The following is a 14,048-nucleotide window of genomic DNA, read 5'->3' on the forward strand; positions in this document are numbered from 1 at the left end:
CTGTTACGCGGACTGGTGGGAAAGGGAAATGCGGTGTATTGCCCTGGACGAGGCTGGATTTGCTTACATGCCCAACCTTTTCCAAATTTCGGGGAACCGCCTCTATCCTTTCGCCATGTCCGGCAACATTAAGCAATTTAAACCGGTTATTATAACCTATAGGGAAAAGTTTACTAAAAACTTTGGCGAGTACTTTAACCGCTTCGCTTTTAACGGCAAAATCTCGGCTTTCGCCTTCATTTCCGGCACTAGCATGCCCGCTTGGCGATAGCGGCGCCAATTTCGCATGGCCGAAAGCATGTTCGAGCTACCCAAAACGCTATAAGTATTTATCATCATCCTCACTCTCGTTCTTCCTTAACACAATCACTTACTATTTCCATATATTAACTGTTCCTCCAAGCTTCTACCCCAATCTCCGGGCTAAAAACGACGAGAGGTGGGGGTCAACGCGCCTGCCAGACTTTTTCCGCGGCCGCGACCGCAAAAGGGAGCTCGACTAGGTTCGGCTGAGGTTGCGCGAGGGCCAGTATATGCAACAACATGCAAAACCATCTTTCTCGCCGGCGCCCTATCGTCAGTGTACTTTGTTTTTATCTTCTCCCACAACATAAGGGCCGCCGGGATGGTGTTCCACATAGGCAAAAGAGAGTGGTGTATTATATCTCAATAGGGAAAGGAAATGCCTTTAAAGCCAGAAAGCACGTTAATTTAAGAATTAAACCCATTCCATCCCATCCTCACACCCACCGCGAAGGCCCAGCACACAGCCACTTCCAAGCAAGTACACCGTCTCCGATACCGGCGTCACTACTCGCCGAGGACAAGGGGAGCGATGTCCGATCTGATTACGCCTTAAGCTCAATGCCCTTGCGCTCCGTGAGCTTCACCATCATCGGTGGCTTCTGCCAGACGATGAAAGCGCGCTGGTCGAGCCAGTTGAGCGGTGTCTCGGGGGTGAGCTCAATATCAAACCGGAGCAGGACGCGGGCCACGATGACGCGCATCTCGACGTATGCCAGGTTCTTGCCGATGCAGTCCCGCGGCCCGTAGTTGAATGGTTGGAAGGCCTGGATGTCATCGCTCTTGAAACGAGCGTCGTACAGAGGGTGGTCCGGCTGCAGGAAGCGCTCGGGGTGATACCTGCCGTGGTCGACAAAACTGTCGGGGTTGTGGGATGTGGCGTACTGCATGACGTGGATCTTGGTCTGGATGTTACAAGGAGCTATTAGTCGCCTGCACCCCTGTGGTGTCCCCTTCTTTCCCCGATCACGGGGGCAGAGTGTTTTTTTTTGGGGTGGGGGTCGGCTTTGCACTTACGCCCTCAGGAATATATTTTCCACCAACAATGGCTCCAGGCGACCTGCGTGGCATGGGGACGGCGACCGGAGGGTGGATGCGGAGGGCCTCTTCAATGCAGGCGTGCACATACGGCAGAGCCTTCGAATCGACGGTTTGGAAAGTGATATCGGCCTCCTTCTGGAACTTTGAACGAACCTCGTCCGTAATGTTCTTGAGGACGTGGCGGTTTTCGGGGTGTGCAAGCAGGTAAAACACGCTCGACAGGTTCGTCGCCGTAGTTTCGCTGCCGGCGACGATCAAAGTGTTGGCGTTCTCAAAAATCTCCTCATCCGTAAGGCGTTCCTGGGCTCCTTCTTTCTTCCCAAGCATGTAGGTTACAAAGTCGCGGCTGATTGTTACTATGGGCTTGCCATCGACGCTATACTTGGGGTTGCCGGTATTCGGCCGTTCGACGCCGAGCTGTATACGGGTCTTGGCTTTCTCGGCGCCGTATTCCTTGTTCTTAAACATGCGTTGAATGCTGCCGTCCGTGTCCAGAAGGAAACCGATCGGAACTAGGAGGCTGCTGATGGTTCCGAGAAAGCGGAGCCTGCTAACCCCCGTGAATGAGCTAAAGACATTTTTAATCCAATAGTGACCTATAAATTGAAGGGGAAGGATTAGCTTGTCAGCAGTGTCATTGCGGATTATCTACACACGCAGGCCCAACTCACTCTTGCTCGACTCGAGAGTGCGGAAAGACTCGCCGATGGCAAGATCTCCAATGATGTCAAAGGTAGCAAAGTTGAGCCATTTAACAAGATCCAAAGGTTTCCCCTCAGCAGAGATCTCGGACAACCGGTTGATGAAAAGGTCGATGTAGTAAAAGATGAGGTCCTCCTGCTCTTTCAGGGCCGCGGCGCTAAATGCGTGGGACAGCATGCGCCGCTGCCGACGGTGTGTGTCGAAGTTCGGGGCGCCGATGATACCGAGGTGACCGCCCGGTCCGGCGCTGCCAGGCCACTAAAAGCAATCAAGCAGCGCAGTTAGCTAGGTTGTCATGACGATGGAATGAGGAGGAAAAGGCCGCCGAGGCTGAGATGGGGGGGGGGGGGGGGGTAAAAAGCTGCTTGCCTTTCGGAACTCGGTGGCGTCGCCGCCGACGCGGCGGGCGAGGACGTCTGCGAATCCGACTTTGCCGTCGACCATCACCCAGTCCGGACCAATGCGCACGATGTCGCCATACTTCTCGTGCAGGGACCTGGCTTTAACCGCTAATTCGCCCATAATATCGTTCTGGTACGAGGCGAAGATGGCGGAAATGGCCATATACCAGGGCCCGGGAATCTTGCTAAGGGGGTGGAACCACAGCCTGTAGACGGCAAGTCCTACGCCGTAAACAACAAGCTGGAGATGCAAACGTTAGAAACCAACCAAACTGGCTGGCCCGCTGGCCAACGCTCGCGGGCGAGGACGGTGCAACTAACCGTAGTGACTAGTCCAAGCACCCAAACGCCCACCTTCGTGGTTGGTAACCCTTGGCTAGCCGCCTCAAGTGAGGCGGCCAGATGGGCGTGGTCGTAGGACGACATGAGCACGGCCGAGGAGTATGTCTTCGTCCTGCTAATAGGAATGGGTGGGTGGAGCCGTGTGCGGTAAGTTACCGGCAGGTGCTGGAACTTGTGAGCTCCTTGTAGACATCAGTCGAAACCGGTTGGAGGGAAACGATGCTGGCGAATTATATAGAAAGCATATCGGGCAGCCGGAACGACCATCGGGACCGGTAATCGACAGCAAAAGCCGCTCCACTAGCGCAGGACCCTTGGCTTGGAACTTGTGCTTGTTATTTTCCTTTTTTGCTCTTTTCTTCCCTCCGCCAGTGCCGTGCAGCTGCTACCAAAGCAACCCAGCCAATCAGAGCCGGCCATTTCCCGGGACTATCCACGATCCTCACATGCACTGAACCCGCTACGGCCAGTACGGCACAAGCGTGTTCCCGAAAAACAGGGGACGCGGGACCCACTGGTAGCGCGGCATATGCAAATAATACCGTTTGATGCGTCAGCTATTCGGGGTCGGCCTCGATCGAGCGTCCCGATTTTCTCGCCAAGAGGCCCGATAGGCCTTGTGGGAATTGTAATTGTCGCTAGCCAATCACCGAGAGGGCTTGACTAACAGCCTCCTTCCTATTAGCTTAACGTCGAAATCCACAGAAACTGGACCGGGGCACCGGAGTCGGTGTTTTTTCTTCAGATTCCGCCTTCATCCGCCTGAGACCGGGGACCGAGGAGGTCGGAGAGGCTAGTGAGCCGGGCGGCGATCAGCTCGTCGATATCCCAAGCTATCCTCACGAATGCAAAATGGGGTTCGCCAGGGCAATAAGCGGCGCAACATTAATTCGTTAGACTGCGGCATTAAGGAGACCGGAGAGATTAGTGAGCTGGATAAGGGTTAACGCGCCGCCTGCCAGACTTTTTCCGCGGCTGCGACCGCAAAAGGGAGTTCGACTAGGTGCGGCTGAGGTTGTGCGAAAGCCAGTACATGCAACAACATGCAAAACCATATTTTTCGCCGGCGCACTATCGTTTATATACTTTGTTTTTTTAATCTGCTTCCTTTAGCTTATTAAACTAAAAATTTAACAAATGCTTAAAGTAAAAAGCCCAATATTTTTTGGGTTGTTTAAATTTGCAAATATTTGCATAGTAAGCTGCGAATTAACTGGTTTTAATAAGTTTACCAGCTACAAAAAGGGGGTAGTTTTTTTTTATACTTAGCGTTGCTTAAAATGCACGGTAATGCCTTTAAACCAAGTATTTAATATTGCCAATATATTAAAAGCAACCTAGCAAAATTAATAAACCGCTAAAAGCAAATAGTTACAAAAACGTTTACGCAATTTACGTTTTTTTATTTACGCAAAAAGGTAACATATTATATATAATAAAATAAGCAATTCCGTTTTGCGGTTTTCCAATTTAAAAAAATAAGTACTAACTCCAAAAATAAAAAAAAGCTTAAGTGCAAGCAAAACTTTTAATGTACAACTTTACCAATTTTTTGCTGGATAATATATAAAGGTATTGTAAAACTTACAATGTATTAGCAGCTTTTGCCCGTTATATCGTTGTCCGCGAGCCGGCTAAATATTAGTGTTTAGCAAGCTCCCCTTTTGCAGATTTTTCTTTTTCTTCTTCCCCAGCCGAAGCCATATTGTATTATTGGTTAGCATTATTGCGTGCCATTTGTTTTACTACTTGGATTTATTTTAGGTTTGGGCTTCCTTTAGGCTTTGCCTGGAAATTTGTTGCCGTTCGTCGCCGCCGTTGTCGTTTGCGTGGATTCGCCAGTGCCATTGTAATCGATTGGAAAGGTAACCCCGGTTCCCACTTTCTTAGGAAATGGTACTTCTGTTGGTAGGTCTCACCTACTATACTGGATGGCCCTTAGGCCATCCCCGACGTGATGCAAACCCGACTGTTGTGTGAATCGGTTCTCTGTTTGCATGTCCTGGAAGAGATTTATCTGTGCAGGTGCCAGCCAAAGGCCGGCCTAGATATACAAGCGTGCGGGCCATGCACGGGCCTTAAAGGCACGTAACAAGCCTGCAACTTCCTACTGGATAACCCGTGCATTTACTTGTTCCAACAACTTCTTTTTTAAAAAACTATAATAATCTTAACAATCGTAAACTTTGCGCCCGTTGCTATTTCGCCGGCTCCGGACAAGGTGTTGGTGTTTATTAAGGATTATCGTAATCGTTGGAAAGGTAAACCCAGTTCCCAATTTCTTTGGAAGTGGGGCTTTTCTTTTAAGAAATTGTAGTAATCCTTTCCATTGTAACCTTTGTAATTCCTGCCACTTTCCCTAACTCCAAACTTTTTATTTCGACGCTTAACATTTGGGCATTATCCTCCTTACGTTCCGAAACAACATATAAACATACCACTCGACCGATATACATATAAACACCATGGTTAGCAAGCGGATTGCCAATGCCCTGGCCAGGGCTGCTATTGGCACTAAGCCGAATAGGAATAGTGTTATTCTTTATAGCTTGGTATGAAGTGCCTTATTAACATATTTGTCGAAAGTTACGTCATTTTTCAGCCGCCGTCCCGCCCCAGTTGCCCCTGTCGCTGCAGTTCCCGCTCCGGCTGCCCCTGCTGCGGCTCTTGCCGTCCCGGCTGCGCCCTCGGGCATCGAGATCAACTTGGACGAACCTATCCAGCCCTCTCTGTCATCCGGCCGCGTAACCCGGTCACAAGCAAAGAAGCTGGACAGCCCCTCGGACAAGTCTCTTGTGCCCTCTCCCCCTTCTGGCCGCAGCACCGGATCTCGTGTCAAAGAGATAGACTCGGACGACAAGCCACTTGTGCCTGCTCTCGGCCGCCGCACCCCGAAGAAACTGGAAAGTTCCTCGGCCAAGTCTCTCCTGCCTACCCCTTCTTCTGGCCCAAGCACTCGATTTCGTGCCAAGCTGCCAGAGAGAGATTCGGACGACGAGACTCTGGTGCCCCCCCGTGTCTCTGTCCGCGCCACCCGCTCCCGTGGCAGGGAACCCTCCGTGGCCAGTGGTAATAAGTCCGGCGCTGATAAAAGTAATTAATATATTTATTATCTGTAACTTTACTCCCTTTCTCTTTGCTGTGCTTAACGTTGTGTATTTGATAATGTGTTGTGGTATCGTTAGTTTCCGGCTGCGTAACCCCTTTTTTTCTGCCCCCTTGCCCCTTTTTCGGTCGTCGCCAATTATTTGCATCAACCTTCCATCAAGTAACATCCAGACAAACTCTTTAACCATACCAATCGTTTTCATATTGTTAACGCAATTCCATACCCCCAGGTTCGAACAAGGTCCTTGCTAAAAAGAGGGCCGCGGCAAGTCCGAACTCGCCAGTCGACAACAAACGCCGGCGTTAAGGCCCTACTTCCGCGCCCGCCAGATCGGTCCCTGTCCACGGGAATGACGAGGCCTCGCCTTCCGATGACGAAGATGCATCGCCTTCCGATGACGAAGATAGATTGGCTTTTGGTCCGAGGTACAATTTCAAGAAAGCCCAACGATTCGCCGAGCAAGTCGATGTGGATAAGGCGCGATTTGAAACCACTCCGCTTTCCGACCGGATGCGAGCGTGGGCTATGGGAGAGCCCATCGATATCTGGGAGCCAATTAGCAGGCAGCCAGCAGTCCCAGGTCGGAATTTCATCCCTTTCGTTTTACCTTTTAGAGATGATGATAATGTGGTCGGCTGGGAACTCTGCGCTCGGCAAAACGGAACCAACCTACGTTTCCTGTCTTTGCCGTCCGCCGATGGGAACCCGTACACACAGAGGGAGGCCATGTTTCTGTGTTCCAAGCTGGTTGAAGCGCTCCAAGTCTGGCCCGACATCAACGACATAACCTCCCCGGTCACCACTGGTCGCAGGACTGTTCCAAGGAACGGCTCTTCTGCAATTGGGGCACTCGCCAGCGCAGCCCACAGAGTGGTGTTTCTTAACCGTACTCCCATTGTCTTTTACGCCGGCTCAATTGTGGTGGGTGCTCGCAAGGGGTTCCGCCTGATGATAAGCCTTCTCCACCCCGACACATTGGTATCCTCACTTCGGAAGAAGTAAGTCAATGCACACCCTGTCGACGCACCCCCCCTGTCGACGCACTCTGTAGGCCCACAACATGGAATCTTTTAAAGTACTCCCGCCCTCATATTTCTGTCAATTCTGGTCCGTTTTCCTTACTTTTTTTTGCATTCTAATGCCCAAATGCCAGAAAAGCAATGTATAGAAGAAGACGTCGAGCGAGCCTTTGCTGCGGTGCGTACAAAGGGCGGGATCCGAAGGGTTGCCCGGTTTTATGGGATCCCAAAGGCTACCTTTAAAAAACGTATAAAAAGCGCCTTATTTATCCAACAATTACAAAAAGGATATTAGCGGATACCTTTAAAGCAAAAAAAGCGCTTGGCTAATTGGATTTTATTACAAAACTTTTTAAATTTCCTACCAACGCATGCGGAAATCCGGTTTTTTGCAAAGGAAATATTCCGGTTTGGGGGTAATTTTTAGCCCTTTGGAAAGCATTAAATTCGTGCTTTTTTAAACCGATATCCGGAAATCCGAACCGGAAAATTAAAGCGCATAAAAAACGCACGCGTTTAAAAAGCTACAATTGCAACGATAACGGAATGGTAATAGCGCTTGCAAATACCGAAAATAGCCTGGATTAAGCCGGAAAATACGTACAATGCCAACGAAAAAGGTTTGCAAAAGGGTAAAACCGGTAATGGGCTTGTTTTAAGCTTTGCTAGCACCCGGCCTTTATAACGTAAAAAACCTGGGTTTCGCACGTAAACTTCGTTTATCGAATGCATTTTGGCCACGGGGGTATCGCTGCTTTTTTTTATTATTTTTAAAGGAAAAAACGTGCAAAAGCAATGGTTTTTTTTTGCAAATTTAAGCCTTTTCCGAAGCTAAAAATTTATTGCTACAAATAACGGTTAAACTACGGATTTTACGAGCTTGGAATGGCTGCAAAAAGTGTTCCTTTTACGCACCCAACCCCTTACCCTTAAAACCCGTTTCTTAATTTTAAATAAGCACGAATTGCACGTTACTAAAAAGTTTATGTTTTTTTGCTTACGGAATAACGTTTTCCTCTTATATTTGCCCGCCCATACCTTACACGTATTGCAACCCCTTAATTTATCGATTTTTAGCCCTTTTAAACAAGCTTACCGCCAAAAAATCTGCTTCCAAACTTTATTTACCTGCTTAACAATAGTAAAAAAACGTTAATTTTTAACGGCTTATGCTTACGCACGATTAAAAGCTTTTATTACCTTTAATATAAAGGCGGGGTAGCGGGCGTCCGGCTTTTGGCCTTGCAATATAGCCAAACCCTTTATAAGCCGCTTTATTTTTAACAACTTTAACCTAGACAACCAACGATCCAAAATTTAACAAGCTGCAAAGGATAACAAGGCCAAACAACGTTTAACAATCCTTTTCCAAGCATTCCAAATACTTTAGGAAACCTTTAAACGATTAAAAAAGTTGGTTACCCAAATTAGCTTTATACAAGCCCGGATACCTGCAAGCCTTACAACCCGGCTTTTTTTTAAAAAGCTTTAAAAAAGCTATAGCACCCGCAAATACGATTTAGCTACCGCCCATTAAAAAATTAAGCAATTAAAAGCCCAATTGGAAATATAGCGGCTTTGCAAAAAAAAAAGGTAGCTATAAATCCTAACAAAACCTTTGTGGATATCCGGCGCGTTGCAAAAACGAAGGGTGCAGTTAAAAAGGAAATGGATGCAACGTTTGAAAGCCCGGAAAATTTTAATTAGGAATTAGCTTTATTTTGCATCGAGGTTGCTTGAATAAAGGTAAAAATTTGCAATTGAATGTAATAGGTTTGGTGTTAATCGGATCCCTACAAAGTGCGTCGACAGGGGGGGTGCGTCGACAAGGTGTGCATTAACTTACCAGCCGATGTTAACAGTAGGGAAGGGCCCGCCATCGATGTTCCAAGCATGGAAGAATATCGTTGGTCGAAGTTGTCGAATGGGTGGCGTCGGGTTCCGCATGCTGCTAATGGAAGCCTCCCGTCGTTTGTCCCACAGCATGCGCCAAACCTGGCCGTTATGACCCGACTGGAGTGCTTCACAAGGCTGTTGCGCTACGAAACCTCGAAATTGGGCTTCATAACCCCCCATAATCTGGACCAGATGAGCAGCATCCTACTCGAACGAATCAATGCTGGAAGCCCCTTCGCCAAGTGTTACAAGGGATGTTCCTTGATGGCAACTAACCGCTTCCACTGCTTTGATACGTCAATTGGGGTTGCAGTACGACTCATGAAAAACATAGAGCAACCATGGACTGTACACCTCTTTCGTATCCGCTCCCCTGACAAATCGTGGTGTTCATCAATTCTGGCCATCGGGAACTCAACCTGGCCTGTTACAACGTACACAACAATCATCGAGGGGGAAACCAAGACGGTTGTTAAGACGAACACTATCACGGTCAAAATAACCGATGCGATCACGGTAACTGAAACTCGACCGGTCACCAAGCACGTCGACCAAACTGTCTCTGTAACGGGCACTGTCAAAGAAACAGTCGTCGAAATTTAAAATAAGCAAGGACCGGTTTGTTGCTTTATGGGGTAAAATAGGTTTTAACGGTTTTAAAAGCCGTTTTTCGAGTTAGTTGTTACCTTTACCCTTTACCGGTAAAAAGCTATCGTTTTTCCCAATCCGTATAAAGCCGCAATAAGGATTGCCCGCGCGTGGGGAGCTTTTGTTACGCATTTGCTTCGCTTTATACCCGTTTTTTAAAGCATTTAAAATTAAAAACCTATGCGCGCTTAAATTTAACCCGTTAATTAAATCCTTTGCAATTTTAACCTTTGTAATTTCGATAAAACCTGGCTTTTTTACCCCCGGTTTTAACTTTAGTGCTTAGTAACGGAAATGGGTGCTTAAAAATTTTCCGGTTAAAAAAGCCCCAGCGCATTAGCAATTCTTTTTCGGTTTGCAAATGGTTTTTCCGATTTGTTATGTTTAATTAGCAAATTATAAATTATTACGTTGATTGGATCCTTTTTTTGCTTGCTTTTAAAAAAGTTTTTTTTATTAAATTTTACGTTTTTTGTAATTATTATTTTTTTTAACGAAATTTAAATCCGGTAAATGTTGGAAATTTGGTAATTAATTAAATATTTAATTTTAATACGAAAATTAACTTTAAAGTGCTTAAAATCCGCATTATGTAATTTTTTTATATCCAAAGGGTAAGCTTTGCACCCGTAAGCGTAAATGCCGTTCCAATTTGGTTTTAAATTGGCCGTTAAGCTTGTAAAAAGCTCCAAAGCGTAATACCGAAACCATTTTCAAAATTAATTTAAAAGGATATCGTTATAAACGCGTATGCTTTTCAAAATTAAAAGGTTTATATTTTTTGGCCAAACGGCAGCGTAAATTGCTTTTGGCTAAAAATGCTTAAAAAGTTCCGCGCTTACGAGCATGCGTATTTCCCGCGTAATAACGTTTTGTCCCGCGCGTTCGATTATTCCATTAAATTCGTAAATATATAACGGTAAAATTTTAATAACAATATTTTTAATTTAAACCCATTTTTCGTATTGGAAAAATCCTTTAATGGGTATTAAAAACTTTTTTAATTGTATTTAAATATAGCAATTTGCAATTCGTATTATTTTTTAACCTATGCTTTCCATTTTTTTAAAACCGTAATAATTATTAAGCCTTTTTTGTTTGGGAATGTAAAGCTTTAAATTTTGCCGTTATATTTATCCAAAAGCAATAACACCCAGTTTTTTTTAATTTTAATTTAAGGTAATTAAATAAGTTAAGCCAAACCTTTTAAAAAAAGCGTAAAGCCTTTTTTATTAAGCGTTTAAAAACAACGGCGGTAGCGTAAGTCGTTGCGCACGCTTTACACTTAATGCGTTTGGGTCCTTTAATTTTAACGTTTCGAACGTTCCAAACGAAAGCTTCCAGCGTTTGTAAGCTTAAATGCCCGTTACGCAAATGCTAAAATTTGCGAAATTTTTTTTTGGTTTTGTAAAGTTAAAGGATAAGCGCTATAAATGCGTAACACGTTTGCAACGGGAAAATTTGTTAATTGCAAAAATTAACATTATATTACCGAAATGTAAATATAGCGTAATTAATACAGAATAAATGGCAATAAGCTTGTATTCGAAAAACATTACTTTATTTTTACGCTAAAAGCGTTTAATTACTTCCCCGTTAGCAATTTCCCCAATGCGCAAAATTGCGTTTTTACCGTAAAACCATACCCTTTTAGCGTTTAAACGAGCTTTTAAAATAATATTAACGTAAAAGCCCTTTACTAAAGAAACGTTATAAAGCTTAAAATCCCCGTTCCCGTTTAAAAAGCTAAAAAGCGTACAAATGCTTTATTCCGAAATTGGGAAGTATTAAATGCCGCATTAAATTATTGTTGCAAGCAAAAGGGATAAGCACGGTGTAAGGCTATTCCGGTTAATATGCTTTAAGGAAAAAAGGATTTAAAGTGCAAAGCTCCGTAAAAGCTTTTGCCCTTTATATACACGTAATTCCCGCGTCCTCCTTGCTTACTAAGCTTTTTTTAATGCCTGGAAGCGTTATACGCTTTTAAGCAAAAGGACCGCTTTTTCGATGCTTTAAACATTTGCTATTTACGTTTAAAACCTTTCCTTTACAATATATACTATTTTTTTTGTAATATACCCTTTAAGCAAACCTTTTAAGTTGCTTGTAAATAATACAAAGGAAAAACGGGTTGCTATGTAAATGGCGTTGGTTTTAAAAGCTTACCGCGCTTCCAAAAATAACGATAAAATATTATTCATTTTAAAAAATAACGAAAAAAGTGCTTCCCGTTCCTAAAAGTAACGAAGCAAACGCTTTAGCTACAAAAAGTAACGAAATAAACGCTTTAATTACAAAAAGTAACGAAATAAACGCTTTAGTTACAAATAAGCGTAACGGGTTAAAAACTTTTTTTTTCCATTTTGTCCTGGCTTTTTTTTTTTTTTCGTTATTACCTTTTTTTTTAAAGCGTAAATTCCAATTTTTTCGTTCCGACCGTACTAATCCATTGCTAATTTTAAAATATTTGCAAATTTAAATTAAACAATTGTAAATTTTTTGCGCGGTAGCGCAATATTTTGGAAACGTTATGCGGTGCTAACAAATTGGCTAAAAAATAAAAAATTTTAATAATAAAAAAACGCGCGCGGTTACCCGAAAGCGCGCCCGGCGCAAAAAAAAACACGCGGGTTTAAACCCAAAAAAAATAAATTAAAACGTTTTGCTTTTTTACCAATTTGTTACGCTTTTATTAACTTTATTTTGTGCGCGTATAAAACGGATTTGCAAACGGTTATAATTGCTTTTGCAGCTAAAGCTAAGCAAACGAATAAAGCGTTATTTAAAAAAAAATGCAGCAAACCGAAAAAAAGCAACGGAAAAAAGCGCTATTTGCAAAAAAAATAAGCAAAAGAATTTAAAAAAAGCGCAAAAGCAACGGGCTGCCCGCGATAAAGCTTAAAATAACGCTTAAAAAATAAAAGCGCGTGCGCTCGCTAAACGCGTTAAATTAAATAAAGCTAATTGGGCTTGTACTTACGCTAAACGAATAAAAGTTTTAAATCGTTTTTTAAATTAAACCCCAATTAATACTTACGTACCCGTTTTCAAACTTCCGCTTGTTTCGGTTACTTTTCGTACGCTTGTTAAAAGCACGGGCGAAACCGCCCGGCAAAAAGCGGGGGGCGTTAAAAAAACGGGCGAAACCGCCCGGCAAAAAAGGAAAAAAGGGGCGCTAGCAGCCAGCCGGGCACGGACCTTCCCGGGAACATGCCGGCAAACTACCGGTATCGCGGCCAAAATATAATGGCAAAGCTAAAAAATAAAGTAAAGTGTTAAAATTAACAAGTCATGTAAGGTGCTACCCTGCACCTACCCTGCACCTACCCTGCACCTACCCTGCACTTCCCCACGTTAATTAACATAAGTCAAATCTGGAGGCCGAACGCGGAAATCGTTTTGGTGGCCGTGGGTCGATTTTTTGCAATCCCCATACAAAATAATATTGCGGAAAATCGCGCGCGGTACCGCAACCCTTTAAAGGGGAAAACCCTCAAAATTAACGTTGGTGGGTATATAAGGAAAGGCACTAAATTAGCACCCTTTCCCTGGAATAACACTTATTTTTAACAATTAACGTGGGCTTGTTAGCATTATGTTATAATGCTTAACAAGCCCGACCCTTGTAAACGTAACCTTATAAATTGCTATAATCGTACTGCAAAGCCCCAATTTGGACTTTGTAATTTAACAAGTGTTACAAAGTAAACAGTATATACTGTTATGAGGAAGCTTTAAGCATAAATATTAAATGCTTAAGGCATTGGAAAAGCGATCCCTTTGCTTGGAAGCGTATAACGCTTCCAGGCGTTAGGAAGGAAGCTTAGTAAGCAAAAAGGACAGGGAGTTACGTATATATAAAGGGCAAAGGCCCTTACGGGACCCTGCACTTTAAATCCTTTTTTCCTTAAAGCATATTAACCGGAATAGCCTTATACCGTGCTTATCCCTTTTGCTTGCAACAATTATAAGCCCGGCGATTTTTAAACCTTTTAACGTAAAGTAAAAGGTTTAGCAATACGGATTTATTCCCTTTTTATTACTTTTATTAAATCGTTCCTAAACGCGCTTTTTTAAGCGCGTTTATCCTCCTTTTCCTTTCCGCGATTTTTTTACGGAAAAATTTTTACGCTTTTAAAACCTCTTTCGATAAAATTTTTTTTGCCGAAACAAATTCCGTTATTAATCCCGAACGTTGCCAAAAACCTTTGTTAAATTCCATTTTTTTAATTTTTACGTTTTTACGCTTTTAAAGCTTTTAACCCTTTGTTTTTTACCGTTTTACTTTTACGAATTTCCGGTTGCTACCAGTTATGGGTAGTACGAATAACGATTTTTTCGTAATAGCGTTGCTTAAAAATTAAAAGCAATGGTTTACGTAATTTACGGCGCTACGTTAAAACGCATTAATCCTAAGGATTTGGAACCAGGTTAATTTTAATTTAAAGTCCCCGAACGACGTGCAGGCCGACGAAACCCTGGATTTTAATTCCTTTGCAGCAAAAGCCCGGGCCGAGCACGTTAAAAACTATAAATTTAAACACTTGGTTTAATAAACGATCCTTTCGATTGAAAAAAAAAGGTTTG

At 43.8% G+C, this 14,048-nt stretch overlaps 4 protein-coding genes across 4 annotated transcripts; 2 read left to right on the forward strand and 2 right to left on the reverse strand.

Moving 5' to 3' along the window:
• Window positions 1-115: 115 nt before the first annotated feature.
• On the forward strand, window positions 116-271 carry GGTG_10039 (hypothetical protein; the record flags this gene model as incomplete). Its single annotated transcript, XM_009227900.1, has 1 exon — window positions 116-271. One exon carries the CDS (start codon window positions 116-118, stop codon window positions 269-271), a length of 156 nt encoding a protein of 51 aa, XP_009226164.1.
• A 349-nt stretch (window positions 272-620) lies between these two features.
• On the reverse strand, window positions 621-3,224 carry GGTG_10040 (hypothetical protein). The gene is made up of 5 exons (XM_009227901.1): window positions 2,769-3,224; window positions 2,416-2,688; window positions 2,016-2,304; window positions 1,321-1,940; window positions 621-1,208 (listed from the first exon to the last, which is right to left on the reverse strand). Exons 1-5 carry the CDS (start codon window positions 2,871-2,873, stop codon window positions 849-851), a joined length of 1,647 nt encoding a protein of 548 aa, XP_009226165.1. The 5' UTR covers window positions 2,874-3,224; the 3' UTR covers window positions 621-848.
• A 2,030-nt stretch (window positions 3,225-5,254) lies between these two features.
• GGTG_10041 (hypothetical protein) lies at window positions 5,255-6,900 on the forward strand (the record flags this gene model as incomplete). The annotated part of the gene is made up of 3 exons (XM_009227902.1): window positions 5,255-5,321; window positions 5,376-5,882; window positions 6,206-6,900. The coding sequence occupies 3 exons, from the start codon at window positions 5,255-5,257 to the stop codon at window positions 6,898-6,900; spliced, it is 1,269 nt and encodes a 422-aa protein (XP_009226166.1).
• Window positions 6,901-8,633: 1,733 nt separating this feature from the next.
• GGTG_10042 (hypothetical protein) lies at window positions 8,634-8,993 on the reverse strand (the record flags this gene model as incomplete). The annotated part of the gene is made up of 2 exons (XM_009227903.1): window positions 8,634-8,652; window positions 8,764-8,993. 2 exons carry the CDS (start codon window positions 8,991-8,993, stop codon window positions 8,634-8,636), a joined length of 249 nt encoding a protein of 82 aa, XP_009226167.1.
• Window positions 8,994-14,048: the final 5,055 nt, after the last annotated feature.

The sequence above is a fragment of the Gaeumannomyces tritici genome, assembly GCF_000145635.1.
Source record: "Gaeumannomyces tritici R3-111a-1 unplaced genomic scaffold supercont2.5, whole genome shotgun sequence".
Lineage (NCBI taxonomy): Eukaryota > Fungi > Ascomycota > Sordariomycetes > Magnaporthales > Magnaporthaceae > Gaeumannomyces > Gaeumannomyces tritici.

Bases quoted from the DNA above. Each gene is read 5' to 3' on its own strand.
- GGTG_10040 (XM_009227901.1), bottom strand. From the start codon at position 2,873: ATGTCGTCCTACGACCACGCCCATCTGGCCGCCTCACTTGAGGCGGCT. The intron at 2,689-2,768 runs GTTAGTTGCACC...TTGCATCTCCAG, and splicing joins TGCTTGGACTAGTCACTACG to CTTGTTGTTTACGGCGTAGG. The intron at 2,305-2,415 runs GCAAGCAGCTTT...GATTGCTTTTAG, and splicing joins ACGCCACCGAGTTCCGAAAG to TGGCCTGGCAGCGCCGGACC.